General features: G+C 60.8%; 2 protein-coding genes across 18 annotated transcripts in view; one reads left to right on the top strand and one right to left on the bottom strand.

The window, feature by feature from the left end:
* The window catches only part of CEP72 (centrosomal protein 72), a 59,282-nt gene extending 46,675 nt beyond the window's left edge, over positions 1-12,607 (top strand). Inside the window, exons 12-15 of one of the 5 annotated variants that reach the window (XR_006738674.1) lie at positions 898-1,040; positions 7,176-7,249; positions 8,125-8,354; positions 11,847-12,607. Coding sequence is in view for 2 of the 5 variants with exons in the window: in XM_045566530.1 (XP_045422486.1) it covers positions 898-1,018 (121 nt within the window). In the remaining 3 variants the exon portion in view is untranslated. Of the gene's footprint in view, positions 1-897; positions 2,847-7,175; positions 8,097-8,124; positions 8,571-11,846 lie in introns of those variants that run through there. The other 4 variants (XR_006738673.1, XR_006738672.1, XM_045566530.1 and 1 more) reach the window with 4 other exon arrangements.
* LOC123648617 (tubulin polymerization promoting protein) overlaps positions 1,617-27,153 on the bottom strand; it is a 30,715-nt gene continuing 5,178 nt past the window's right edge. The window contains exons 1-4 of one of the 13 annotated variants that reach the window (XR_006738680.1): positions 17,445-17,863; positions 8,225-8,378; positions 3,050-7,813; positions 1,617-3,013 (exon numbers count right to left, since the gene is read on the bottom strand). Coding sequence is in view for 2 of the 13 variants with exons in the window: in XM_045566534.1 (XP_045422490.1) it covers positions 7,619-7,813; positions 8,225-8,378; positions 17,445-17,797 (702 nt within the window). In the remaining 11 variants the exon portion in view is untranslated. Of the gene's footprint in view, positions 7,814-8,224; positions 8,379-17,444; positions 17,864-27,153 lie in introns of those variants that run through there. The other 12 variants (XR_006738682.1, XR_006738676.1, XR_006738679.1 and 9 more) reach the window with 12 other exon arrangements.

The raw sequence follows: 27,153 nt of genomic DNA, 5'->3' as shown, positions 1-27,153 counted from the left end.
CTGACACACCGCACTTCCCACACTTTGCTTTAGAACTAGCTGGTTAAGTTGGGATTTCGTTTGAGATTACATTCACTCTGCAGTTCAGTTTGGAAAGAGTTGACATACATGTAATACTGGTGTCTTGCTCCTTTTATTAGTTGTCCTTTAATGTATGTTCATACAACTTTATACTTTCTCCACAGTGGTCTCGTACATCTTTTGTTATATTTATTGCTAGGTTCTTATTTTGTGATGTTATTTTTTAAAAATGTGTTTGAATTTCATTTTTCTAATTATTTGTTGCTATTTTATGGAAATGCAATCAATTTTTGTGTTTATTTTATATCCCAGCAATCTTATAATTTTAATAATTTGCCTGTGGCTATTTTGGCATTTCTGGGCACACAATCACATCTCTGTGAGTAACAGGTTTCTTTCCAGTTCGTTTTACTTCGGATTTTCCTTTACATTATCGTTGCTCTGTCTTCCGCTTTTCTGCATCATGGTCTGGAGGCTTCCCTGCCACCCACCTGTCCCAGGGCCACCATGGGCACTCCTTGCCGACAAGCCCCACGAGGCTCACTCTACTCAGCATCTGCTCACGGGACCCGGCGCACACCCTCTGTCTTCCTCGCTGTCGGTTGTTGGAACTTTCTCTTCAGTCCTTTCGAAAACCAACCTCGCCTCCATTTTATTTTATTTTCAATCTTTGCTCTTACCTTTCTGCTTTTAGCCATGCTGAAATGACTAATAAACTTGGGTTAAAAATGTAATTTTATCAATTTTCCTGTCCTGTGGTTCTTTCTCTCACTTTATCAGCTAATGTAGTTGATACATTTTAGTTTAAATCTGCCATCTCATTTTGTGCTGTTTGTTCTACTCTGTGATTTTTCTCTTTCTACTCTTGCGTTTTAGATTCTCTCTGTATCCTCCCGCGTTCTCACCCCGCGCACGTCAGCGCTCTTCCCGCCCGAGACCGTGCACGCTCACCTCCCTGTGCCGCCGCCTTGCCTGTGGTCGTTTCCAGGCATTTTAAGGAAACCGTTTACTCTCACAGAGTATGTATATCGTCATCATTAATTTGGAGTTTTTTACCTATTTATTCTCTTTGCCTCACTTCTTCATCCCCCAATGTTCATCTGAGATCACTTTCTTTCCACATTTAGAATTCTTTATAATGTCTATTGGTGGCAGATTCTCCTTTTGTTGTCTAAAAATGCCTTATTTTATCCTCATTTTGAAAATGAGTCCACTGGGTCAGCACTTCAGGTTGGCATTTGATTTATGGCAGCCTTTTGGTGCTGGTATCCTGTCTTCGGTGCAGTTTGTCCGTTCCCCTTGAACCAGAACTAGACCAGGCCTCGAAGCCAACAGAAGGCTGGTCCGCCTGCTGCTCCTCAGGTCGGTCAAAAGTCCTCCTGTCTAAGCCGGGAAGCCAAAAGCTCCCTCAGGTGCAGGAGACACGGTGCCCTGGCCCTGTGGGCTTCAGCACTCGGCACACTCCCTCCAGCCACCCTCCCAGGTTGTGTCCCGTGTCGTGTGCGAGTGTGTGTGTCTACATGTGTCAAGGCCCAGCCGGCCAGAGGGTGTGACTCCTATTGTAGACAGCACGCACTTTGAGGAAAACAGAAATGCATGTTTTATCACCTTTATTCAATCACTTTACCAATTTGACACACAATGTTAACAACAGCAAACACACAAGGAGCAGTATGCAGACAGACATTAGCTATTTCCCTAAAGGTTTGCAAGCCAGGCCTTGACAGCAAGTCCAACAGGTGACACCACACTTTGAGCTCTGTAGGGGGGACAGCAGGGCTGCCCCAACTCCGCAGACATTCCTGGTGAGTGTGGTTAGTCAACAGAAGTGCCTTTCTGTGTCAGAACACCCATGACATGGACATGACCCATCACACTGATAAAGTGATACGCTCAGTACTCCCTAACATTAATAAAACAGTGAAAAAATATATTGCATATATATATATAAATTTGTTTCCCTTTCTTGAAAAATACTTAGTACAAACTAGTAGTATACATTATCCCTTTCAAGTTTCCTTTAAGTTGTGTAGGTTTCCTTTGTTGTTTGGCTTGGTTTAGTTCATTAAGAGGTCTAAAGAAAGAAAGTTAACTAAAGCATCCCCCCATCACATACCCCGGTGAAAGGCCACACCCCTGAACCACCGGAGTTCCCAAAGTGTTCAGTAGTAAGTGGAGGAAAGTTATTCAGGTTCAGTGTTTGAAGGGCACTCTAGCCTATCATTAACTTCACAGTACAGCTAGCTGTCAGCCTGTGCTGCATGGAACAGGTGACAGCAGGGTGTCCCTGTGGTGTGTGCTGCAGGATGGAGTAGCCAGCACAGTCACCTGCGGGAACAGATGAACTGGATGGGCAGGCACTTTCCCCTCAGGGGTGGAGGGCCCAGGCATCTGTCCCGACCCCTCCACTCCAGTTGTATCGTCCCAGCAGCCACAGACACGTGGACACACAGGAGTCGCTGTGTGCCAGCGCACTATTCACAACACGGAGGCTGCAGCCCACGGGCGTGGGGGCGGGGTGTGAGCCTGTGGCCTGCCCTGACTGTCCCGCTGGGACGAGGAGGGGAATGGCACGGACAGGACGCCAGACAGGCGGACTCCTGCACGGGCCTCCCCAACTTACTGGCCTCGCTGTAATTTCACCTGCCCCCAAACTTAAGACTGAGGATATTAAAGGTGTAAAAATACTCCAGTATAAATATAAATCTTTTGCTATGATATTTTAAACATATAATTTGAACTTTGATTTTGGTAAAGCTAATTTGTGACCACTAACTAGTTGTTTATCCTATAGCATTAAATAGAAATAAATAAGTATTCTGATATGATCAGTGTTGTCAGAATCTCTTCTACCCTTCTCTCTCCTGAGGCTCAGACACTGTTAGCACTGTCCTCCCCTGGGTGTCACCCCTGACAGAACCTGCCCCTGTCTCCTAATGTCCTCCCCTGACAGAACCTGCCCCTGTCTCCTGGGTGTCACCCCTGACAGAACCTGCCCCTGTCTCCTAATGTCCTCCCCTGACAGAACCTGCCCCTGTCTCCTAATGTCCTCCCCTGACAGAACCTGCCCCTGTCTCCTGGGTGTCACCCCTGACAGAACCTGTCCCTGTCTCCTAATGTCCTCCCCTGACAGAACCTGCCCCTGTCTCCTGGGTGTCACCCCTGACAGAACCTGTCCCCTGTCTCCTAATGTCCTCCCCTGACAGAACCTGCCCCTGTCTCCTGGGTGTCACCCCTGACAGAACCTGTCCCCTGTCTCCTAATGTCCTCCCCTGACAGAACCTGCCCCTGTCTCCTGGGTGTCACCCCTGACAGAACCTGTCCCCTGTCTCCTAATGTCCTCCCCTGACAGAACCTGTCCCTGTCTCCTGGGTGTCATCCCTGACAGAACCTGCCCCTGTCTCCTAATGTCCTCCCCTGACAGAACCTGCCCCTGTCTCCTGGGTGTCACCCCTGACAGAACCTGCCCCTGTCTCCTGGGTGTCACCCCTGACAGAACCTGTCCCCTGTCTCCTAATGTCCTCCCCTGACAGAACCTGCCCCTGTCTCCTGGGTGTCACCCCTGACAGAACCTGTCCCCTGTCTCCTAATGTCCTCCCCTGACAGAACCTGCCCCTGTCTCCTGGGTGTCACCCCTGACAGAACCTGTCCCCTGTCTCCTAATGTCCTCCCCTGACAGAACCTGCCCCTGTCTCCTGGGTGTCACCCCTGACAGAACCTGTCCCCTGTCTCCTAATGTCCTCCCCTGACAGAACCTGCCCCTGTCTCCTGGGTGTCACCCCTGACAGAACCTGTCCCCTGTCTCCTAATGTCCTCCCCTGACAGAACCTGTCCCTGTCTCCTGGGTGTCATCCCTGACAGAACCTGCCCCTGTCTCCTAATGTCCTCCCCTGACAGAACCTGCCCCTGTCTCCTGGGTGTCACCCCTGACAGAACCTGCCCCTGTCTCCTGGGTGTCACCCCTGACAGAACCTGTCCCCTGTCTCCTAATGTCCTCCCCTGACAGAACCTGCCCCTGTCTCCTGGGTGTCACCCCTGACAGAACCTGTCCCCTGTCTCCTAATGTCCTCCCCCGACAGAACCTGCCCCTGTCTCCTGGGTGTCACCCCTGACAGAACCTGTCCCCTGTCTCCTAATGTCCTCCCCTGACAGAACCTGCCCCTGTCTCCTGGGTGTCATCCCTGACAGAACCTGCCCCTGTCTCCTAATGTCCTCTCCTGACAGAACCTGCCCCTGTCTCCTGGGTGTTCCTGTCTCCTGGGTGTCACCCCTGACAGAACCCATCCCTGTCTCCTGGGTGTCCCTGTCACCTGGGTGTCAGCCCTGACAGAACCTGTCCCTCTGTTCTGGGTTGCATGCTGTGCAGTTTCTTGTATTCACAGATAGACATTGAATTTCTATTTAACCATGGTTAGTAGAAGCTAATTGGCATTGCATAAAAACATGCAAAAAAGACAAACACCCTGCCCGTGTAGTCACAATATTCAGAAACTGACTGAGGAAAATGCATGTGTCTGTTTTGTCCAGTGAATTTAGGGTCCAGGCAGATGTTCTGTGTTCAAAGGCTACACACAGATGCAATGACAAATTCAACAGACAGTTTTAAACTGACAGAATGGTGACTAGTATGTCCTCATGACTTGAGTTTTACTCCCCCTTCCTTGCTAGGTGGTGTAGATGGGAGGGGAGAGTGTGTTTGCAGATCTACACTTGGAACCCGACTGGAGGATGCTGTCCTGGCTCACGAGTGTCTGAGAAAACCTTGGGACCCGTGGGGGACGGGCAGGGGACGCACTGGAGACGCCTAATTGGCCTCTTGGTGCTGTGTGCCAGGCGACAGCCGAGAGCGTGTTGAGGGAGAGTCTGGGGCGTGAGGTCTCTCCCTCTGGAGCCCAGGGGCCCTCCAGGCTGTGACAGGGAAGGCCACCAAGGCAGAGAGAATGTGCACTCGGTTTTCATTCACAAAACCCAAAGATTTGCTGCAGCAATCAGGAATGCATTCTAAAATTTTCATCAGAAGTGCAAGGAGCATTTCTCGTCATGGAGCTCCCCTCCGGGGCCTGAGGTGGGTGGTGCTGGCACTCCGCAGGCGGGACCCGTGGACCTCACCGCTCTGGGCTGCTCTGTCCCATTCTGGGGAGGGCGCTGTGGCGAGTAAGATGCCAACTGCGTGGATGGGGTGACCTGTCCGTGGCAGAGGCCTCCTGTCTGTGAGGCTGGGTGGTCCGTAGTCCCATGAAGGTGGGCACTTGTGTTGTTTCTTTTCCTTGGATCAAATTTCCTAGTATGCTGTGAGGCAGGCCAGCCCTGACTTGGTTTGGACCTTCATTTAGGGGCCATTCTAGCCCGAGGACGACCTGCTGAACAGGAGACAGCGTCCTGGTGCTCTGGCACCTGTGCCTTCAGTGTATTGTGTCCCCACAGACCAGTGTGGGTCCAGGAGAGTGTTGGTTCCTACTGTGCAGCCTGAGCACCCCCAGACGCCACTCTGGCCTGTCCCTCTGCCTTGGCTGGGCGTGCTCAGCTCTGGGGCCGGGGTCCTGCTGGCATCGTGTCTGTTCCATGTGACTTGGCCATGATTGTGGAGACGGGGTTGTTCACGGGCAGAAGAACAAGAGAAAAGCAGCCTCAGATCAAGGGACAGACAGCCCACGGTGGTGCCGCATTCTGACCAGGGGGTCTGGAGGGGACAGGCGCCTGAGAAGGTGTGGGGTGCCAGGGTCCTTCCAGGTCCTGAGCTGCTCGACCTGGGCAGGAGCCTGTTCATCGACCGTAATGAAAGTCATCAGCATCTTGAACACGAGGGCTTTTTGGGTTGTGATCAGATTATTAAACACTTTGCATGCTCAGAGTTGTTTTCAGACATTTCCCACATCTTATGTACGTTTGCCTACAGGTTTCACGCAAGGGCCAGCTGGGCATAGTCTGGAGATGGGGCTGGGCCGGGCCCTACAAGGGAGTCTTGCGGCCTGAAAGCCACTGTTCCTTGGTCTTCAGCACCAGGCACTGTGAGCTTCAGAACCTCAGAAGGAAGGTGCCCACTGGGCCACCCCATCCTTGAGTTGAGGCCTCCCTTTTGAGGGGGCTGCGAAGACCCGGACCCTCAGGGGACCGTTCAGCAGGGAGCCCTGAGGCTCGGGCCCACACGGGTGGGTGACCAGGTGCTCTCGGGGCTCAGGGGAGGTGGGTGGCGTGTCTGTGTGCTGTGGCAGTGAGGGAGGGGCCTGCTGTCTACCTGTGCCATAAGCCCAGCCCTGGATGGCCATCGGCCCTGGGCAGAGCTGGATGGAGCCAAGGGCAAACGGGCTCCTGGGAGCATTTCCCCGAGGCTGCCGCGGGCTGTTTCCAGGACCAGCTCCAGAACCACATGGCCCAGCAGGTTACACTCAAGGCGATGGCTGTTCATGCCAAGGGACAGATGACTGTGGGGGCTAATGTGACAGCAGGGGGCCACACTGATCAGCATCCCCGGGACAGAGCAGCAGCGCAGGGCTCTTGTGCTGCGTGCTCGCAGTGTAGACATGTGGGGGTCCTGGGCAGGCTGTGCCCACTGACGCCTGTGCACTCTGTGGTGGTGGAGGACAAAGCCCTGGCAAATGCTGCAGGCCCGTTTGGCGTCCTGTGCTGCAAAGGGTTGGGAGAGGTCAGGAGAGCCATTTGGAGAGAGCTGAAACTGCACAGGCTGTGGCTGACAGGTTTGGGAGCAAAACAGTGGGCAGCATGGATGGATAAGTGGGAGGCCAGGCAGAGATGCCTGTCACGTGCCGGTGAGGCTCCTGCCTGGCAACGTGGGGACAGGACATCCTGGATCTTCTTGGACCCACTCTGAGAACAGACGTGCAGTCACCATCTCAGGAAACCAGCCCAAGGACGGCTAACTTCATGCTCCAGGTCACTCTGGTCAGCCGGGAAGCTGGCCGTTGTGCCCCTCAGCCTTCCTGTCACCTTGACGGTGTGTGCAAGTGTGTGTGTGCAGGAGCACGTGTGCATGAGTGTGTGCAAGCATATGCGTGTGCTGTGGGACCTGCCTCCCCACATCTGGCCTCCAAGGAAGGCCCGGAGGACCCTGTGGGGTCTGCGGCAGGACAGGCCTCAGGGCCCGCAGACAAGAGTCTGCCTGGAGCTCACCTGGTTTTATTTGTGCTGTTGGTTAGTTCCTTAGCTCCTGTCGCCCTCAAGGCCCCTGGAAAGTGTCTGCCAGTCAAGAGGTCGGCGTGGCCTCCTACAGGTCTGTTTCCCAGAGTCCCCACGATTACCTGCTCCTTTAAAACACCCCTTTCACCTGCAAACCAGGTAGCCAGTGTGGTGCAATCCCAAGAGACACTTTGGAAGCGGCCGTCCAGTCTCCAGCTTAGGCCGAGGCAGGCGGGATAGGGAGGGTCAGGGCCCAAACCTGGGGTCTGCGAGGCGGGTGTCGGGTGCCCAGCAGGAGGGAGGCCTGGGTGTGGCCCCTACAGCTGCTCCAGCCCCCAGCAAGTCGCCCCTCTGAGTTCTGCCCAAGTGAGCACAGGAATGTCCACAGGAATGTAATGAAGTGACACGATACAGTTCCTGCTCCCCGGACACCTGCAGGGTCGCGGGGCACAGGTCCGCGGAGCTACTTGCCCCCATGCACCTTCTGGTCGTAGGTGCCTGCGTGCTTGTAGCCAGGCACGTAGCCCGACTCGTCCACCAGGTCCACACGGCCGGCCTTGCCCTTGCCCTTGCCCGAGGAGTCGAAGCGCTCCTTGTGGGAGCCCGTGAACTTGGTCGTGTCGGTGAGCCGCGACACGGTGGGCGATGAGATGGCCTTCTGCAAGAGGAGAGGGGTGGGAGGGAAGAGGTGAGCTGCGGGCCAGGTGAGGAGACCAGGTGAAGGCTGGGCCCGACCTGGGCCGGTCTCCCGGCAGACACAGCGCAGAACTGCTCGGGCCCAGCGCAGACAGATGTGGGGTGGCCTCTCCTGGCCGGGGCAGCCCGGGGTCTGCAGGGCGCTGCCCCTGCCCCTTCTCCTTCTCCAAGTCGGCCTAGTCTTCATGCAGTTGTCCACCCTCTTGAGAAACCCACGCCGGCCCCCTCCCGAGGACCTGGGCTGTCAGGCCGCCCGTCCACCTCTGTCCTCAGGTCTCGCCCGGCCCACCGAGCTCCGTCCAGGCCCGCCCTGGCCCCACCAGGCTCCGCCCAGGTCCCCGCCCCTCCCTAGAGGCCCCGCCCCGCCCCTCACCGTGACCCCTGAGATGACCGGGGCCTTGCCCTCGACCAGCCGGTGCACCTCGCGGACGGCCTCCTCGGCGCTCCTGTCTTTGAACCGCTTCTTGGCGAGCTCCTCCAGCGCCTCCTGGAACTGCTCGAAGGTGATGGTCCGGCAGGACTTCCCCCTGCGGGCGGTGGCGGCTTAAGGCGGCGCCAGGTGGTGGCCCCGAGCTACACCCCGCCCCGTCTGGGAGGAAGCCCTCCCCCGCCCAGGGCCCTGCGGTGTGGGAGGGGCCCGGGCGGGCAGCCCCACAGGGAGGGGTCTTGGGTGGGGCGTGGGGTCCCCCAGGGCATTTGGCAGGGTGGGTGCAGGACCCACATGTCAGGACCTGAGCCCCCAGCCCCGACCAGCCACTGCGTGTGAGTGCGGAGCGCAGGGGGCAGAGCCTGGGGGGCCTGGGGTAAGAGCCTGGGTGGGGTGCAGAGGCTGGGGGGCCTAGGGTTAGAGCCGGGGGGGGGGTTGGAGCAGAGCCTGGGGGGGGCCTGGGGCAGAGCCTGGTTGGGGGGCTGGGCAGAGCCTGGTTGGAGGGCTGGGGCAGAGCCTGGGGGGCCTGGGGTTTGAGCCTAGGGGGGTTGGGGCAGAGTCTGGGAGGGCTGAGGCAGAGCCTGGGGGGCCTGGGGTTAGAGCCTGGGGTTTGAGCCTGGGAGGGCTGGGGCAGAGTCTGGGGGGGCTGGGGCAGAGCCTGGGGGGCCTGGGGCAGAGACTGGTTGGGGGGCTGGGGCAGAGACTGGTTGGGGGGCTGGGGCAGAGCCTGGGGGCTGGGGCACCCAGGGCTGTGCTCTACCCCACAGCACATTCATCAGACCCTCACTTGGGCAACTGCAAAGAGGTTCTAAACTGGCTCTTTGCGTTTTATAATTTTAATTAGAAAACATTTTCCTACTTGATCTACTAATCCAAATTAGTGAGGCTTTGCAACGTTTAAAACGACCTCACTGTGGGTCCGGGAGGAGCAGCTGTGAGCAAGGCCCCTCCCAGGCCCTTCCAGCTGCCGTTCATGACTGCAGAGAGGCCTGACCCCACAGAACCCCAGCGGGTTCTGCCCACCTCACTCAGCAGGGGCTCTAGAAAAGCCAAACAATTTTGAAAACCAGAACAAAGCTGGAGGCTGACGCATCTCTAGGCGCACAGCAAAGCCGGGGTGACAAGAGCACAGTTCTGGCAAGAGGACAGACCGTGGATCAACAGCACTGTCTGGTGGGTTCAGGGAGAGCCCCCACACGTGCACACACACGTGTGCACAGACGCATGCACACACACACACACGCAGCCCTCTGCTTTCCAAGGAGGCAAGCAGGGGAGAAAGGATTCTTTTCAACAAATGGAGGTAGAACAATCGGTGACCCCAATGCAAAAACTGCCCTTTTATCTACACCTTGCACCATGCACCAAACAGATCACAGTCCTAATTATTAAACCTACAACAAACTTCAAGAACATGAGAAAGCAAAACTGTGACCCTGGGTTAGGCAAAGGTTCTTAGAAATGACATCCAGACACAGTCCATGATGAAAAAAATGGATGAATTGGACTTCACCAACATGCTGGAAACTGCCTTTCAGAAGACACTGTTGAGAGAATCGAAAGAGAAGCCACCGACTGGGAGAACATATTTGCAGAACACACACCCGATGAAGGACTCGGAGCTGAAATGTACAGAGAACTCTGAAAACTCAACAATAAGGAAAAACCCAGTGTAAAAACATGGGCAAAATATTTGAGCCAGAGACGTCCCCAAAGAAGACATACGGATGGCAAACAGCACATGGAGAGACGCTCAGCGTCATCAGAGATGCAGACGAAAACCACAGCGGGGCGCCAATGCACACCCAGGGTGGCTGCAGCCATTACAATAAGGAAAAGGACAGTCCCAAGGCTGAGGTGGCTGCAGTGGCTGGAGGGGTGTCTTGCCCAGGGTCTCACCAAGGCCGACACCTGCCACGTGGCACAGAGCCCCACCCCTGGGTCCTACTCTAGCGAGATGAAAACAGCTCACACGTGAACTTGTGCGGGATTTTATCACAGTTTCACTCATAGTCACCAGAACCTAACAACAACCCAAATGTCCCTCAGCAGCGACCAGATGAACACACTGATGTGTGCCCACAACACTCAGCAACTCGAGAACGAGCCAGCGAGAGAGGACACAGTGGCTCCATGGCCAGGCAGATACGAAGACGCCGCCCCCGTGAGCTCCCAGAGCCCGAGTTCTACACAGCAGCTAAAAATCCACACACACTTTACATGTGTCCCGAAGATGCGGGACATTCCAACCAAACACCTGGTCTGGGGCAGAGCTGAGCCGGAGCGGGTAATGCTGGGGCCAGAGCCCCACAGCACAGTGTCGAACCAGCTGTTGCTCCACCCAGAAGGGGCTGGGGGACTCGGGGGACGTGCAGTGTGTGGGCAGTGGCTTCTTGCCCCTCCGAGCTCTCAGCTGGACACCCAACAGGGCCTTCCCCAGCGGTGCCTGGCACGGACAGCATAAAGCCACCCTTTCCTCCCGCTGGGCCCGCGGGGTGTGTTGACTCTCTAAGGCCCTGTGGGGCCTCTCTGTCCTGTGCTGTCAAAGGCGCCCCTGTCTCCTACTCACAGCCCTGCCCAGGCTGACATGCGGACGCCAGGCCTGACCGCCAGCCTGGTGACTGGCGCTGGGGTATGCAGCCCCCTCTGGGCGGCCTCGGCTCCAGGCACCACCAGTGCCAGCCCCTTGGTCTGGGGAGCAATTGGCTGAGGGGCTCCCCTATCAGAGATCACATTCAGATTGGGGTGGATGCCTGTGCCAAGAGCCACTGGCCAGGCCCATGTCCCCAAGTGTCCCTGTGATCTTGGGGAGAGGGAGCCCTGGTCCCTGCCCTGAGCCTGCAGGAGCTCTCCCTGGGGGAGCCAGGTGCCTTCTGCCAGAGCAGTCCCCAGTGAGTGCTGGAAAGACAATGCTGGTCTCTTCCCCGAGACACCCAGCCCTGCTCCGTGGCTCCCGGGACAGAGCTAGCCTGTTCTCTGGACCCCACAGGGCAGGAGGCGTCCTGGGGGCACACGCTGCTCAGAAAATGCGGTTCTCCCCAAACCCAGCCCGGCAGATGTGGCCACTGCTCACACACACAGTGCCCAGGATAGGGGTCTGCTTCCCAGGCCCAGTGTCCTCCAGGCCCCTGGGCAGAACCCAGGGCCGGCAGGGGCCCCCACTCAGTCTCTGGGGGACATGGGGCCTGGCCCGGGCTGTCCAGGAGCACAGCACTCTGAGGACAGGCCTGTACCCCCAGGGCGGAGGCAGTCCCAGGCTGGCCACTCACCTGGACCGGCAGCTCCGCCTTCTCCCGCGCTGGGGGAGGGTGCAGTGGTTCCCGTCACTGTCGCACTGCAGCCTCCTCCGGCCCAGGGCTGTCCCGTGCACGCTGACCGCCCTGCGTCCCCCAGGCCCCAGCAGGACCAGACGCCCACGCCAAGAACCCAGAGCAGCCACTGCCCCCCGGGCCCTTCCAGTTCCCAGCCAGCTTAGAAACCCCTCGGGGGCTGGGGAGGTGGCCTCTGCCCACACAGGGCCTGGAAGGGCCTGGACATCGGCCACCTGTGAGGGCTGTCCTCATTGCAGGAGACCAGAGCGCCTTCCTGAAGCCCCGTGTGGCTCAGCTGATGGCTGGAAACGCCCACTGAGCAGGCAGCTCAGCTCCGGGGCTGACCGGGAAGCCAACGACTTTCCTCCTGCTCGGCCGCCCAGGCACGCCCGCCCGGCTGCCCCGGCTCCGCCGGCCCCGAGCCCGGACCTGCCCGTGGTCGCTGCCCGCAGCACCCAGGTACTGCCCCCCGAGTGGGAAGCGGGCCCGCCCCCGGCTGCTGCTACTGCACGTGGCCTAGTGTGGCCGCTCGCCTGTGGCCGCCAGCAGGACCTGGACTGGAGGCCGGAGGGGCCGCGAGCCCCCGCCGCCGTGGCCTGGGGTGGGCTGGGGGCCGTGGGCCGGCGCCTGGGGTCGTCCCGGCGGACGCCGGCTGTTGGCGGAAGGGCGTCCTCTTGCTCCACCTGGGCGCTCTGCGCAGGCTCGCGGGGCGGGAGGGGCGGAGCCGACAGGGAGCGGGAACTGTCGCCGGACAACGGCACGGAGCGTTGCCGGCCCTGCCCCAGCCAGCCGTCGCAGCTCCCGGGAGCCTTCACTGCAAGGCCACGGGGCCACCCGCCCGCCGACCTTGCCGCAGACCTGCCCGCGCGGCCGTCGCGCCCACGGGCCTCCGCTCTGCAGAAGCCGCGGTCGCCTGCCCTGCCGCCGGCGGCCACTAGAGGACCCCACAGGGACAGGTCCGGCCCAGGCCCGGGACGCCGAGGGCGACACCAGCCCTTGCGCGACCCCAGGGCAGGCGAGGCCCAGGGCGAGGCCACACGGAGAGCTCTGCCCACGGCCTGCCCTGCCCCGGCCCCCAGACACGTGGCCCTAGAGTGGCTTCTGGGCAGAGCCGACTGCAGACTCCAGGCTGAGCCCCGCTGGGGCGGCAGGTGAGCTGCTCCCGTGCACTCGGTGACCCGGCAGAGCCCGGGGCGCCCCCGGGCCCTGCCCTCCTTGGGGCCGGCCGCTGGCCTTTCTTCCTCCCAACCTGTGTCCAGACCCTGCCCAGACCCTGCACGGACGCACCGGCTCATGCACGCGGGAGAACACAGGGTGCCCGCAGGCAAGCTGGAGCCCAGGGAGGCCGCGCCCGGGAGTGGAGACCCAGCCTGGCCTTCTTCCTCTGCCCGCGGCGGGGCCTCCCCTCGCGCGGAGGGACCCCGAGGGCTCAGTGGACATTCAGTCCAGGAAGGGTGTGGGGTGGCAGGGGTGGGCACAGCCTGACCCAGGGTCCCTGAGGCCTGACGCACCCCTCCCTGGGCACACATGGACTTGCTGTCCACGGCCCCCGGGACCCCACACCCAGGGGCCTGCACACATCAAGTCTGGATTAGTGTCTTAAAACCCCATTGCAAGCTCTCTGCAGGGGTGTCTGGGCCAACAGTAGTCGTCAATAAAAACCTGGACTATGCCTGCAAGAAATTTGTTTAAGGTTTAACACATAGTAACATCCAAACAAACAAGCGCTGCCGTGGCGACAAGGACTAAACAGAGGCCACAGATACCCCGGCTGGCACCAGGCCCACAGAGCCATGGCAACGTGCCTTGAAAACAGAAATAGTTGGGCTTTTTCTTTACTGAGTCCCGCCAGAGCACCCAGGCGGCTGTGCACTCCGGGGCGTGGGGCCCTCCTGCAGCTGCCTGGCGCCCGAGCGTGGCTGTCGCTGGACGTCCCCCGCCTCACTGTGCACAGCAGGAGCCATCCCAACCCCCACTGGGCCTGTGGTCAGCGCACCGGCTTCCCTGGGAAACAGGGAGATAGATCCTGGTTGTCCCTTAGGCCCCAGTACTCCAGCGCTTTCTGCAGGGTCCCCACCCTTGCTGGGGCACCATCCACCTCTCTCCTCCTGGGACAAGGGTATGAGTTTGCATCCCTTGCTCCCGCATACCTGGGAAGTCAGGGGACCCCACCCAGAGCAGAGACCCCCCCATGTGGGACTCAGGCCATGGGGAGCCCAAGGAGAGTCCAGGCCCCGGGAGGGAGGGCAGTCCCAGGGTAGGGGCCGTGCCATGAGGGTCCTCCTGTGCAGGTGGACAGGGAGGGTGGGAGGTCGGGGTCCCTCGGCCTCCCCTCAGGCCAGGCTCCTGCTGCCCAGCTGGACAGCCTCCCCCCACACATGTGCAGGCATGTGCACATGTATGTGTGCCATGTGCATGCGGGTGCACACGTGCCGTAGCTTGAAGGCAACTTGCTGCATTTGCAGAAGGTATTGTGGCCCTGACTGCAAGTGGTGGTGTCTGGGCCACGCCGTGGCTGTGGACCATGGGGTCCCCCTGTGGGGTGGCTGGCCACTGGCCAGGCCAATTCTTCCCACCTCCAGCCTAGCCCTTCTAGAAACTTCACCCACAGGCACAGGTCTGAGGGCCCCTCTGTCCACGGACACACCGGGTCGGTGGAGGCCAGCGCTGGACGGCTCGGAGGGTGCCCTGGGACTGGAGCAGCGCGACCACGCCGGCCCCACCTGAGAAGCACCCATGACCTGCCAAGTGGGTTGGGTCAGCAAAGGGCCAGCCCCCACCCTAAGCCAGGATGCCTGGAGCACGGGGGCTGGGGGGCCACATGGCCCGGGGGCTGCGCCCGACCCTCCTGGCTGTGCTCCTCTGGTCTGGGACGTGGGTGCAGAGCTCCGTGACCACCTCTGCTGTCCCTGCCGCCCACGTGCTGAGCACAGCTATCCTGCCTCCCCCAACCCCCCAGTCGCTGTGCCGGATGCAGCCTCTCGGCACAGTGAGTCCTGGGCTCCGGCCCCGGGCGTTTGGGCACAGCCAGGTCAGTGCCACTTGCCCACGGCTGGCTGACCTGCTGGAGCACCTGTGGTCACCAGGACCTGCCTGCTGTGGCACCGTCCCCTCACAGCCACACTGCAGGGCCTGTTGCCACAGGACGCTGCTCATCTCCTGGCAGGGGTGGCAGGGCTGGTCTGTCCTGAGACCCCTTGGGAGCCTCCCCTGCCCGAGCCCGGGGGGACAGGGACAACAGGTGCCGAGACCCTCCGGTCCGACCACAAAGGAGCTGCAGCCGGCAGACACACTCGCTGCATGAGCCCTGGTCGCACAGGGCGCTGCAGCCCCCCAGCTTGGCGATGCAGGGGTAAGAATCAAAACACAGGCCCCACCCAGCCCCCTCCCCGATAGACACTGTTCTAGAATGTGCTGGCACTTTCCATGCCTGGTGGTGGCATCCCCATGCCGTCTCTTGGCTGGAGACGTCTCCCCAACCCAAGGCCACACCTCTCAGGTTCTGGCCCCTCTGATCCCACATCCCCTGAGTGGCAGAACTTGGTGACACTCTGGGGACCCTGTTAAGCGGGGGGACTCGGGTCAGCTGAGCTGGGCCACACGTGCCCGAGGAGTCCCTGGCCGTACCCTCCCAGAGACGGCCAGCACTGCGGAGGAGGCAGGGCCCTGGCCAGGGTGGAAGTCGGGGTCCAGGCAGGCTCAGGGACAAAGCGGCAGTGGTCCTGGGTCAGGGTGGGCCAGTCTGGACAGGACAGAGATGAGGCCTGCTCACCCCTGTGGGTGGAGCTAACCTGTCCATGCCACCTCCTGTCAGGGGCCACGAGGCTGAAGGGGAGCCACAGGGTGACAGATTGGTGGGACGTTCTGGCCCAGACTGCTCGCAAGACCCGAGAGTCAGGGGAGCCCAAAAGGCAGGCAGGTGGCTGGTGACAGGGCACCCGCCAGCATGGCTTTCCGAGCTCTGACGTCCCCTACACAACATGCAGCTTACCGAGGGAACACAGAGGTGGAGCTGCCCACCGCCCTGCTGTGGCAACCCCGTGCTCCCACGGACACAGAAGTCGGCATCTGCGGTGGGTTGGCAGGGACAGCCGGGTCCCTGACACAGGCCATCAGGGTCCTGGGCAACGGTAATCTCATGGAACCCCTTTCCCTGGGGCCACGACCCCCTGTCCTGCCCCCTCCAACCCGGGGCCACGAGAAGGGCCTGGCTCAAGCTGGAGCAGAAAGCCCGCCAGCGCCCAAGTCCCGCCGCTCTGGTGAGGGCCGTCCGTGCCGGGTTCTGGCCAGCCCCACCTCTTCCTGCGGGGCAGAAAGGCCGAGGCCCCACCTCTTCCTGCACCTGTCTGCACCCCTGTCACTGGGCCCTTTCTGGGTAGGCTCCTGGGGGCCTCTACCCTCCCCTGCCCGGCCGCCCGTGCCCTGGCTCTGAGGGAACGAGTGCTGTCCCCAGGAAGCTGGGGTCTCCCCAGGAGCCGGCTGGCCCACAGCTCTGTGGTGACAGCAGTGACAGCTGCCACTCAGGTCAGTGTCCAGGATGGGCACTAGCCAGTGATACAGGGAGCCAAGGGACCTCACCACACCCAGAACACCCTACCATGTTCCCAGAGGGCACAGTGGTGACAGAAAGCAGGGCCAGAGGACGGGGACGTCTGGCCAATGGCCCAGCCCCCTGGAAAAGCCAAGGCATGGGGACACGCTCACGTGTGCACACACATGCACACGCAGCACAGGAAAGGCAGGGGACTGGAGAGGAAAGAGACGATGAGGTTACGGTGACAGACAACTAAACACAAAGCACTGACCGCAAGTGGACACAGCCAGAAGTAAGCTGAAACACAGCTGTTTCCACAACGGCTGACAGGGACAGGGCGATCACAGGGTCGTGGAGGGCGGGACAGTGTCCTTGAGCTTCAAGGATGCACGGCAGGATGTGAAGTGGGGTCTGAGGGTACCTCGATGCATGTCCCAATGTCCAAGAGGAAATATGTGCAAGTGCATGACACAGAACATGCACACGTGTGCACACAATGCGAGAACATGTGTGCACACATGTACACACAGCAAGGACCACACATGCACACAGTGCAGGAACACATGTGCACACACGCACACAGCACAGGAACATGCACACGTGTGCACACAGATGGAGCAAATGGCACAATGCCACAAGTGCTGAGTCTACAGGTGGTGGTTTGCTGCCACCTCTTTGGTGCTTTTTGTTCTATTTTTCAACTTTTCTATGTATGTGAAAATTCCCCAAGTCAGAAGTGGAGAGTAGTGCAGAGGGGCTGGAGGCAGAGGGGCCGGGTGAGCTCCTGGCCACACGGAGGGACGGGCCTCCACAGCCTGGGGACACAGACGCCTGCCCGCAGACTCAGCCACCTCTGCCCACTGGAGCCACCTGCCCCCAGCCACGTGCCGGCACTGTCCTCGCTCACGGGAGGCTCGTGACGTGCAGTGACAGCTTCTGACAGGGAGAGCAGCGTTCACCCCAATCTGCTCCAAGGCCAGACACCCATCACAGGCCCAGGAGGTGGCAAAGGTGGGGACTGAGACTCAGGATGTGGCATCAAGGAGTCCAGAGACGCCCTAGGAACTACGTTCTCCCCCGAACCTGCCCCAGACATGCGAGGTCTGGTGCCATCCCTGGGCCCTGTGTTCCGAGAAGAGCAGGTGTCTCGAAGCACAACCACGTCCCGTGTCCTCACCGCCTGTTAAAGCACAGAATCCACCCCCCAGATTTGGAACCGCGGATCTCTTGGGAAGTCTGCACGACCATGCCTCCCTGAGTGTGGACCCTGGGCCCTGGAAGGGAAGCTGCCTGGCCAGGACAAAGCCCACGTGGCACTTACTTGATCTTGCTGAAGACGATGTCCGCGTCGGTGACAGTCACGTTCTTCCCGTCGATCACCTGGCAGTCCTTGCACAGCTTCGACCAGTTCTTGCCGTGCATCTCCTTCCCTGTGGCCCGCGTGTCCCCATGCACTGCAAAGCGCCGGAAGGCCTCCTCCAGGGCACTGAGCGCAGGGGCCGTGGCAGCCGCCCCCTCACTGGCACCTTCGGACTCCAGTGACAGCCGCTTGGCTGCCTTGTCCTTGGCAGGGTCCCCCGGGGACTTAGGGGGTGTCCTGTTGGCCGCTTTGGCGGGTTTGGCCTTGCTGTCGGCCATGTCGCTGTGGGAGGAAGGAGAGCAGAAAGGCGTCATTCTGCTTCTCACAGGGCCCCAGCATCGCCTGCTGGCCCGGGGACAGGACAGGACACGCACTGCATGTGCCATGGCAGGCTCAGGATACGCCCAGAGTCCAGAGATGGGCAGGCCCTCCTCGGAGCCCCTCAGAGCCACCTGCCCCGCAGGTGAGTGTGTGTCCAGCTGAGGAGACAGCAGGGCCAAGAGAGGCTGGGAGGCACTGCTGCCCTCCTGGCACCCGGACCCTGCTTGCTGCCAAGCTGGTGGGTCAAGGACCTCACCCCCCCAAATCAGTTAAAACCATCAGCAAGAGCAGAGCCCAGGTGGGAGCCAAGCTGGGCACCCTGGGGGGCTCCAGGTCAGGGAGGCTCAGGATCTGACCTGGCACAACAGACCCTGCCTGACGCCCCAGCCACAGCTGCATGGCTCCCTCCCTGGGCCACTCCCCCCTGCAGTTCTGGGGCTGCCAACCCCGGTAATGGCCCAGAGCAGCCTCAGTGCTGAGCCTTCTGGCCACAGGACTGAGTCTTGCCCAGGGGAGGGTGAGCGGTGACCCTCAGGACGTCAAAGGAGGACCTGCCCTGAAGCCCAGAGCCCAAGCAGCGTGCAACGGCCCCTCAGGGCCAGGGAGGTTGTGGGGGCTCCGGGTGGGGAGCACAGCCACGCTCGTGGACTTTCAAGGTGCCCGGCCCCAGGGCAGGAGGCCAGGCCCCCCGAGGTGGAGGCTGAGGAGGTGCAGGGCCACCCCAGGCAGGGCTCTGGGGCACAGGGCCACGCCAGGCACTCCGGGTCCTCAGCCATGGCACGTGCCTCCACCACAAACACTGACACGGGGCCAGGTGGGACAGGCAGTGGGTTGCTGAGGCCACTTCCTCCCCGCCCCCCAGCGCCAGCTCTGTGCCAGGGCGGGACCCCAGGGAGTGACCCAGCCTGTGGCTCTAGACCTAGAGGGGTTACAGCTGCCTGCCTGGGGAGCCAAAGCCCAGAGGCCCAGCGGCAGCAGAGACCCTCAGAAGCCAGACAAACACAGCCCTGGCTGGAGGGTCAGTGCCAAGAGCAGCATGCTGGTGTCATGACTCCGAAGTTCATGAATCCCCTTCAAATCTGGGGCTCTCAATTCCAGTTATGGCCAAGGTATGGCAGGTGGGTCCTGAGTGCGGCTCCAGCTGAACTCAAGCTCCTACAAATGTCCCAAAACAGTCAGAAAAACCCAAGCAAAGCTCACTGGGCTGAGGCTCTTGGGGGCTGCACAGAAAGCGCAGCTGCCCCAAGGAGGCTGTTCCTGGCGGCACCAGGACCCCACAGAGGGCTCCGGGCTGGGGCAGGAGCTGGGAGGCCGGAGGGAAGAGCAGAAAGTTAAATCAGAAGCCTCAAGGGCATCGGCCTGAAATGTGAAGCCCGAGGCCCCCCTGGTCCCGGAGGGGCGAGGAAAGGCCGCCAGGTGTTGCACCGACACCATTTCTTTGTCTGAAATAGGAGCTTCCCACAGGGCCAGCCGTGGGTTTGCCACGGGCATCTCTGCAGCATGCAGACACCTAAGAAGGAAAAGCTGTTAAGAAATTACTGGAAGCAATAGTGGGTTCAGTGAGAACATGTGAACTTCTTGTGGGTGTGTTACACTTGGTCAAAGAGAAAGAAACTTTTTTTTTTTTTTTTTGAGAGAAAGTCTCACTTTGTTGCCCGGGCTAGAGTGAGTGCCCTGGCATCAGCCTAGCTCACAGCAACCTCAAACTCCTAAGCGATCCTACTGCCTCAGCCTCCCGAGTAGCCCACCATGCCCGGCTAATTTTTTCTATATAGATTTTAGTTGGCCAGATAATTTCTTTCTATTTTTAGTAGAGACGGGGTCTTGCTCTTGCTCAGGCTGGTCTCGAACTCCTGACCTCGAGCGATCCACCCGCCTCAGCCTCCCAGAGTGCTAGGATTACAGGCCTGAGCCACCGCCCTCAGCCAAGAAACCTTTTATGATGCTTCAGAGTTGGTGCGAGTTCTATGGTCTAAGAAACACCGTATCAGGAGAAAATGGGCTGGAAGAAAATGTGAGGGATCTGAGATGGGCCGTCCCTGCTGCTGGGATGGCGCCATTTCTCCCGAGCATTCCTCTGTTTCCCAGACGTTCTCCGCGTGCCCTGGTGGAGGTGGGAACGCATTGCGCACTGACGCCCGGACAGCGCAGCGGAACCCGGGAGGGGACGCGGGAGGGGCCGGGGCCGCAGCAGCCTCGCGGGGCGGCCCTGGGCGCGCACGCAGGATGCCTGAGCCCGCGCGGAGACCGGCCTTCGGGGCAAAGCGAGACTGAGGACCGAGCGCAGACGCAAGTCCTGCCCTCGTGAGGACGGCCTTCTGGCGGGAGCACAGGTGCGAACACACAGGTAAGCGATGCGATCCCAGGCGGGAAGCGGTGCCGGGAGGAGCCATCGCAGCAGGTAGGGGGGCCGCGCGCGGCGGAGGCGGCGGGAGCAGCGTGGTCCGGGCGGGCGCGCGAGAACGTTCCGGCGCATCGTGGGCCGCAGCCCTCCTGCCAGGCGGGCGCCTGGTGCCGGTTCACCGGCTGTGGTCTGCGGACACTGGGTCGCGTGCCCGGGCGCCGAGGACAACAGGGCCGCGCCGTAAACGTCCTGAGCAAAAATGCTCCCGCCGGGAACGTCCCCACGCGCAGCTGCTGCCCTGGGGTGTGGGGAGCGGCCGCCCGCAGAGGCCGGAGGCCGGGCGAGCACCGGCGTTCCGGGAAGGCGAGGCCGTGAACGACACAGAGGAGGGAGTGGACGCAGGAGCCACGCGGCCACCTGGAGAGGGACAGCGGGGCGGCCAGACCAGAAGGCGGCCTGGGAGGAAAGTCCGGGAAAAACGAGCGTTGATGTCGGGGCAGCCCAGGAGGCTCCGGAGCGTGGAAAAGCGGAGCCCCTTTCAACTCCGCCTCGGCGTCAGCCGGCCGGGACTGGCTCCACCGGCTGGAGCCGGGAGCCTGGAGCCGGGGTCTGCGCGCCGTTCCCGGAGCGCGGCGCAGCGCAGGGCCCGGCGGCTGAGAGCCGGTTCTCGGGAGACTCCTGCGGGCGCCAGCGGCCTTCCCTGCAGCCGAGCGGCCCCTGGGATGAAGGACAGGTAGGGGGGCGGCGCGGAGGGGCCTCAGCCCTCAGGGACCGCGGAAGAGACGCCACGAAGCGGCACGGCAGCAGGTGGCTCACACAGGCGCCCAAGCTCTGTTCTAGGTTTTTGTTGTTGTGTTTTGCCCTGAACATGTATTAGCGTAACAAAATATAAAAAAGGCTCTTTAAAATAAAACTGACAGAATGAGTTAGGCCCTGCGTGCCGCTGCGGGAGGCTGAGCGAGGCTGCGGCTTGTTCCGCGGAGCCACGCGCGCCTTCCGGCCGGCTGGGGAGGGCAGGAGGAGACAGCGGGCGGCAGCTGTCGGGAAGGGGGTCCGGACTCTGCAGGCGGGGTGCCGGCGGGCACAGGCGGGGCTGAGGACAAGGGCACGACCCTGTGTGCTCTTCTCTGTTGTTTGAATTGCCTCATTAAATCCATGTGCTATTTCCATAATGACAGTAATAAGACTAAATTTAATTTAAAAAGAAATTGAAGGTGCAAGCAGAGATTTATCGGACTGTGGAGGTGTCCAGACCAACAGTGAGCCTGGAAGCCTGTAGCCTTTCCCTCCGAGCACGGCCCAGGCCCTGCTCTGCCCTCCCCAGTGCTGCACTGCCCGGCGTCTCGCCCTTCCCGGCGTCTCGCCCTTCCCGGCACAGGCCTGCTGGCTCCGCTTTCCTGCCCCCCTCTAGTTTCTGTGGGGACTGGATATGAACCCTGGGCAGCAGAACTCCATGCCCCTTCACATTTGTACTGCTCTAATCTTCCACCATTAGGGAATATAGATAGTAAAAGGAGCTCTGGAAGACAAACCACTTACCCCCAGAGTGCAGCAATAAAGGGAAGACATCCCAGGTGGGCACCCTGCACTCCCAGGTGCATTCTCTGCATCAAGGTGAGCTCCAATACCCCCAGGTGATGCCCTACACCCTCAGGTGAGCACCCTGCAACCCTAGGTGGGTACCCTGCATCCCAGGTGAGCGCCCTACACCCTCAGGTGAGCCCCCTGCACTCCCAGGTGAGCTCCTGCACCCGTAGCTGGGCATCCTGAACCTCTCTTCTGATGGCCTGTACCTCTGGGGGTCTCCTGCAAGAGGGACGTGCCTGTGTCCCATCCCCTGGTCTTGAGTCCCCTGCTCTGACCAGCAGCCCACCCACCAGGAGGTGCTCCTTCCTTGCCAGAGCCCAGGGAAGCCTGAGTGGGGCTGGTGGAGTCTTGCAGGGTCTGTAGGCCCAGGCTGTCCTGAAGGTAAGAACAGGGAGCTGACAGATCTGTCCCCTGAGTGCCTGACAGACTGTGTTACCAGATTTGCATTTCAAAGGAGGGGTTGGAAAGGCAAGACCAGGGCAGAAGCTGCAATTACAGACCTCAGAGTGGAGGCTGGGGCAGCTTCACGCCCAGAGAAGCAGCTGCCCTGGGGGAGCAAGTGCCCTCCCGCAGTGCCACAGGCCTGGCCACTGCTGCCCTCGTCCCCACTGGGCTCAGACACCTGAACCGGCCTTGCCCACCAGCTCACGGGCCTTCCCTGCTCAGAATAGGCCCCATGGAACCCATTTCCCAAAATGAATCTCCCTGAACTTCCTGGCCACTCGCCTGCCTGAAACAAAACCTGTAGAAATGTGATCCAAGACGTCACAGGCAGAGGGACAGCTGCCACGGCAGCCTCAGAGCAGAGACACCAACAGAAGGACTAGAAATTGGGGTGCCAGTGAGGTGACAGCAACCTGGGCAGGGAGCCTGTGAGCAGGGTCAGGTCCTGTCACTTGGACCAGGGGCCTGTCACTAGGACCAGGGGCCTGTCACTAGGACCATGTTCCTGTCAGTAGGACCAGGGGCCTGTCATTAGGACCATGTTCCTATCACTAGGACCAGGTCCCTGTCACTAGGACCATGTTCCTGTCCCTAGGACCAGGTTTCTGTCATCAGCACCAAGGGCCTGTCACTAGGACCAGGTTCTTGTCATTAGATCTGGGTTCCTGTCACTAGGACAAAGTCTTGTCACTAGGACCAGGTCTCTGTCACTAGGATCACGTCCCTGTCACTAGGACCAGGTCCCTGTCACTAGGACCACGTTCCTGTCACTAGGACCAGGGGCCTGTCATTAGGACCATGTTCCTGTCCCTAGGACCAGATTTCTGTCATCAGCACCAAGGGCCTGTCACTATGACCAGGGGCCTGTCACTAGGACCAGGTTCTTGTCATTAGATCTGGGTTCCTGTCACTAGGACAAAGTCTTGTCACTAGGACCAGGTCTCTGTCACTAGGACCACGTTCCTGTCACTAGAACCACATTCCTGTCCCTAGGACCAGGTCCCTGTCCCTAGGACCAGGGGCCTGTCACCAGGACCAGGTTCCTGTCACTAGGACAAAGTCTTGTCACTAGGACCACCAGGTTGTCCCATGGGGAGAACCCATCCCTGCGGATGAAGACACTCTGTGACCTTGGCACCATGACCTTTACCCCTAAATCTTCATAACTCAGGTTCTCGGCTCGCCCTGCGTGTCTCTGCCTGGCAGCAACCAGCACCCTGTGTGTGGGTGCCCTGGCCTGGGCCCCTCTCACCGACCTCTTCCGTCTACGGGCAAAGCGTCAAGCACCTCGAGTGCGCCGAAGCCCAGGGAGCTGTGCGGGCCGAGCTGTGTTGCCAGACCATTGAGAGATGGCTGGGCGGCTGCTGTGCTTGGCAGGAGCCTGTGTCTCCCGGCTGGTGACAGCCCCAGGCCCTGCAGGTGGGCAGGGCTTCCTAAAGCGGGTCTTCCTGAGCCACTGCTGGGGGCCCCCGGGGGTTGCCGGCTCCTACGCCCATCCGTGGTTCTCCGCGCAATGCTCCAGCCTCCGCAGGGCTGGCTTGGGGGCTGTGGTGCCGCTGGGACCCTTCCAATCTCTACCCCAAGCCCTGTCCAGGGTAGTGCCTTCCACCCGGAGGGGCAGCCTGCGGCCCCCCTGGAGTCCCTAGACCCTTCCTGGACCCTTCCTGGACGCTTCCCGTGCTGCTCACCATGACCAGGTGTGGCCGCAGACGGAGGGAGCACCTGCTGAGACAGACCCCACTCCTGGGCAGGCCACACCGGGCGTCTGGCCGCCGCTGCAGGCAGGGACGGCTCGCGCGTCCTGGAGACAGAGGTGTCCCGAGAATTGGACGAGGCCTGGCTCTGCACAGACCGTGGGTTCGGCCAGGCCCTGGGGACAGCACCCCTCCAGCCATCGCCCTCGGACTCAGAGCTGAGTGAAGGACACGCCCGTGGAGGCCCTGCGCCTGGCAGGATGCGACTGGACCCTCAGAGGCAGCCTGCCCAGCCCAGAGTGGGCAGAAGGAAAAGGAGGAAAGAGAAGGAGCTCCGGCTCCTCCGGGTCTCCAGGGAGGCAAGTCCTGCCAGGGCCCCAGACAGCCTCTCCAGAACATGCACTGGGCTCCATGATGGCCTGGTCCCTGGAAGCTGACAGGGGGTGGAGGACAGGAGATGGGGACAGGAGGGGAACAGCCCCCAGCTAAGTCCAAAGCCAGCTGCAGCGCCCAAGAGGGAGGCCGGGCCCCGGGGCAAGGGGAGGCACCTGCCTGCCGCTCTTGGGCCATGGCTGCTCGGGGCTCGCGAGACCCCTGGTGGTCACAGTGAGGCCTGGGGACAGTGAAATGGAAAGACTACAGCAGTCTGGAGTCGGGGGAGGGAGGCTCCCTACTGCCCTTGGTGGGAGCAAGTGGCCGGCACCCCTGAAGAACTCACCTCCCTGTGCTGCGTCCCTGAGCCCAGCGCTTCCCGGGTCCCCAGGGCCCGAGTGAACAGGCCCAGGGGAACAAAGGCCGTTCAGAGGCTGTGGACGCCCCAGGCGGCACCAAGCTCCCACACTGGGCGTTCTCAGCTCTTCTGTCACAGTCTAGTCGAGCGCAGGGGCCCTGGGGCGATTGTTCGTGTTTCCAGTCACAGCAGGGCAATCCTCCGCCTCTCCTCGGGATACTCCATGTGAGTGGCCACTTGTCATGGCTGCGGCCGCTGCCCCAGACAGGGAGAGCTTCCCAGGGTGGCACCGAGCGGCACTGGCTGTCTGTGCTTCCCCCACACACGCAGCAGGAGCCACGGAAGCTCGAGCCACTGTCAGCCACAGCGCTGTCCCCGCACCCTGCGGGCACAGGCCACCCAGGGGCCAGGCACGGCCGGGCTGCTGAGCTCTAGCCCAGCCCAGGGGCCCGGCCTCAGGCTGCTCGCTGGCCCAGAAGGTCGCTGGGACGGGGTCTCTGACCCCAGTGAGGCCCTAGCCCCCTGAGGGTGCCGGGTGTGCCTGCCCTTCCTTTGGGCAACCTGGAGGCTGGAAGGGACGAAGCCCCGCAGGTCTCCTTCACTGTCCCCGAGGAAGTGAGAGGAAAAGGGCGGAGCTGGTGTCCCGAGCAGGTGTCCCCAGGACATCTGCACACTCCCAATGACAGCCCTCGCCAGGGAGCACACCCTGGGACCCCACTGCTCACCAGAACCAGGTGTGGCCTCAGACCCGCTTGGAGACCAGGGGTGGGCAGTGGACGGGACAGGACAGGTGGGAGAGGGGAGTCCGGGCAAGGAGCCTTCCAGTAAGGGAAACTGAGGAAGGCAGGGCCTGCGGCAGGGGCGGCTGGTGGGCATCTTCCACCCCCAGCCCCTGGGAAGGAGATATGGATGCGCAGGGCTTCCCTGGCCCACAGAGGCCTCCCGGCACCCAGCCGCCTGGCGCCCTCAGTCTCCAGGGACGGCACTTGGGGCTGAGAACAGGCTCACGTCAGGGGTGACCGCTGGAGCCACCTGCGCCCAGACCTAAGGTGAGAAAGTGAGGACAGCCGCTCCTTCTCAGGTTGTGGGGGCCGAGAGGAGACCCTGCCAGGTCACACGGCAATGCCCTGTCCCTGCGTGGGAGCATCAGGATGGGAAGGTGGAACATTCCAGCACTCGAGTCACCCGCCAAGGTTGTCCTCACTGGCCTGTTATCCAGCCCACAGATGCCCGGGCACCCGGGACACCCAGGAGCACCAGTTGACATCACCAGGCGGCCACAGAGACGGAACGGAGCAGCAAGAGAGCGCGAAGACCTGTCTGCAGGTGGCACCGCGGCCCCAGGCTCCGCGCTCGAGACCCAGTCACCAGGGCTCCAGACAGACGCCCACAGCGGGAGTGGAGGTTAAACCACATCCCCGGGTCAAAGGCTGTTTCTCTAAGGCATCACACAGGACATCCCGCCCAAGTCCCAAAGGGAGTGACATAAAGACCCGGGAGCCTGTGTATCATCCTCTGAGTTCTAAGGCCGGTGGCACAGATGCCACAGAGAACCGCCTGGTGCCCATGCACTCGCGGGAAGCACTGAGCAGCCTAAGAGAGAACATGCGGAACCTTCCAGCGCTGGTCCCTCATTCCGCGCATCTTCCCTAGGCACCAGGTACACGCGGGCCCCTGCGGTGCCCTGCGCTCGGACTTCCCAGCCTCCAGGGCCGCAGTGACGGATCCCCCCAGTCCTTGGAGGCCGCGTGGAGACAGAGGCAGAAGCTGAAGCGAGGTGGCCACAGCCCGGGATCGCCTGGAGCCCCCGGAAGCTGGAGGAGGCAGGAAGGATCCTACGCAGGAGCCTCTGGAGGGAGTGTGGCCCAGCCCACACGGTGCCACTGGGGTCCTGGTCTCCAGAACTGGGGGAATAAACTCCTGTTAAGCCCGTCTGTCATGGCAGCCTGTGGACGCTGATGTACCAGGTGGGACCAGGACGCTGAGCGCCCCTCACAGAGGGAACAGAGAACGCAAAGCCACCCGGGTGGCGGCACAGAGAGTCCAGAGGCTGGACTGGGCGGAGGGTCAGAGGGGGCTGTAGTCCAGGAGTCATTGGAGCTTTAAGTAGGCGGCTGCTGGCCGACACCTGTCTGCTTTGATACCCATTCTGGCCTCAGGTGGTATGCGCCCGGGTAGGTGCACGTAGGAAATGGGGAAACTACCCTCTGCAGGGAGGGAAGGTCAGACTGCAGTCACTTGCTAAGCGGCCGTCTCTGGAACAGATCAAGAAGCCTTTGGAAGTTTTGATGTCCCTGGCATAGAGAAAGAGCCGGAAGCACTATCCCTAAAGGAAAAGATTCCTAAATGGCACCAGATTAAAATTAAGAACATTTGTTCATCAAAAAAAATATCATTAAAAGAGTGAAAAGGCAACCCTCGGGGCAGGAGAAGATATTTGCTATACAGGACAAACATCGGCTTGTCTCCAGAATATATGAAGAACCTCCACAGGTCAATGAGAGAAAGAGCGAACTTGGCAGAGAGACGGCCGGAGACGAGAGCGGGCAG

Source organism: Lemur catta, chromosome 12 (assembly GCF_020740605.2).
Source record: "Lemur catta isolate mLemCat1 chromosome 12, mLemCat1.pri, whole genome shotgun sequence".
In the NCBI taxonomy this organism is placed as follows: domain Eukaryota; kingdom Metazoa; phylum Chordata; class Mammalia; order Primates; family Lemuridae; genus Lemur; species Lemur catta.
Note: the sequence above shows the minus strand (reverse complement) of the source record. Positions and strands in the feature narration are given on the sequence as shown.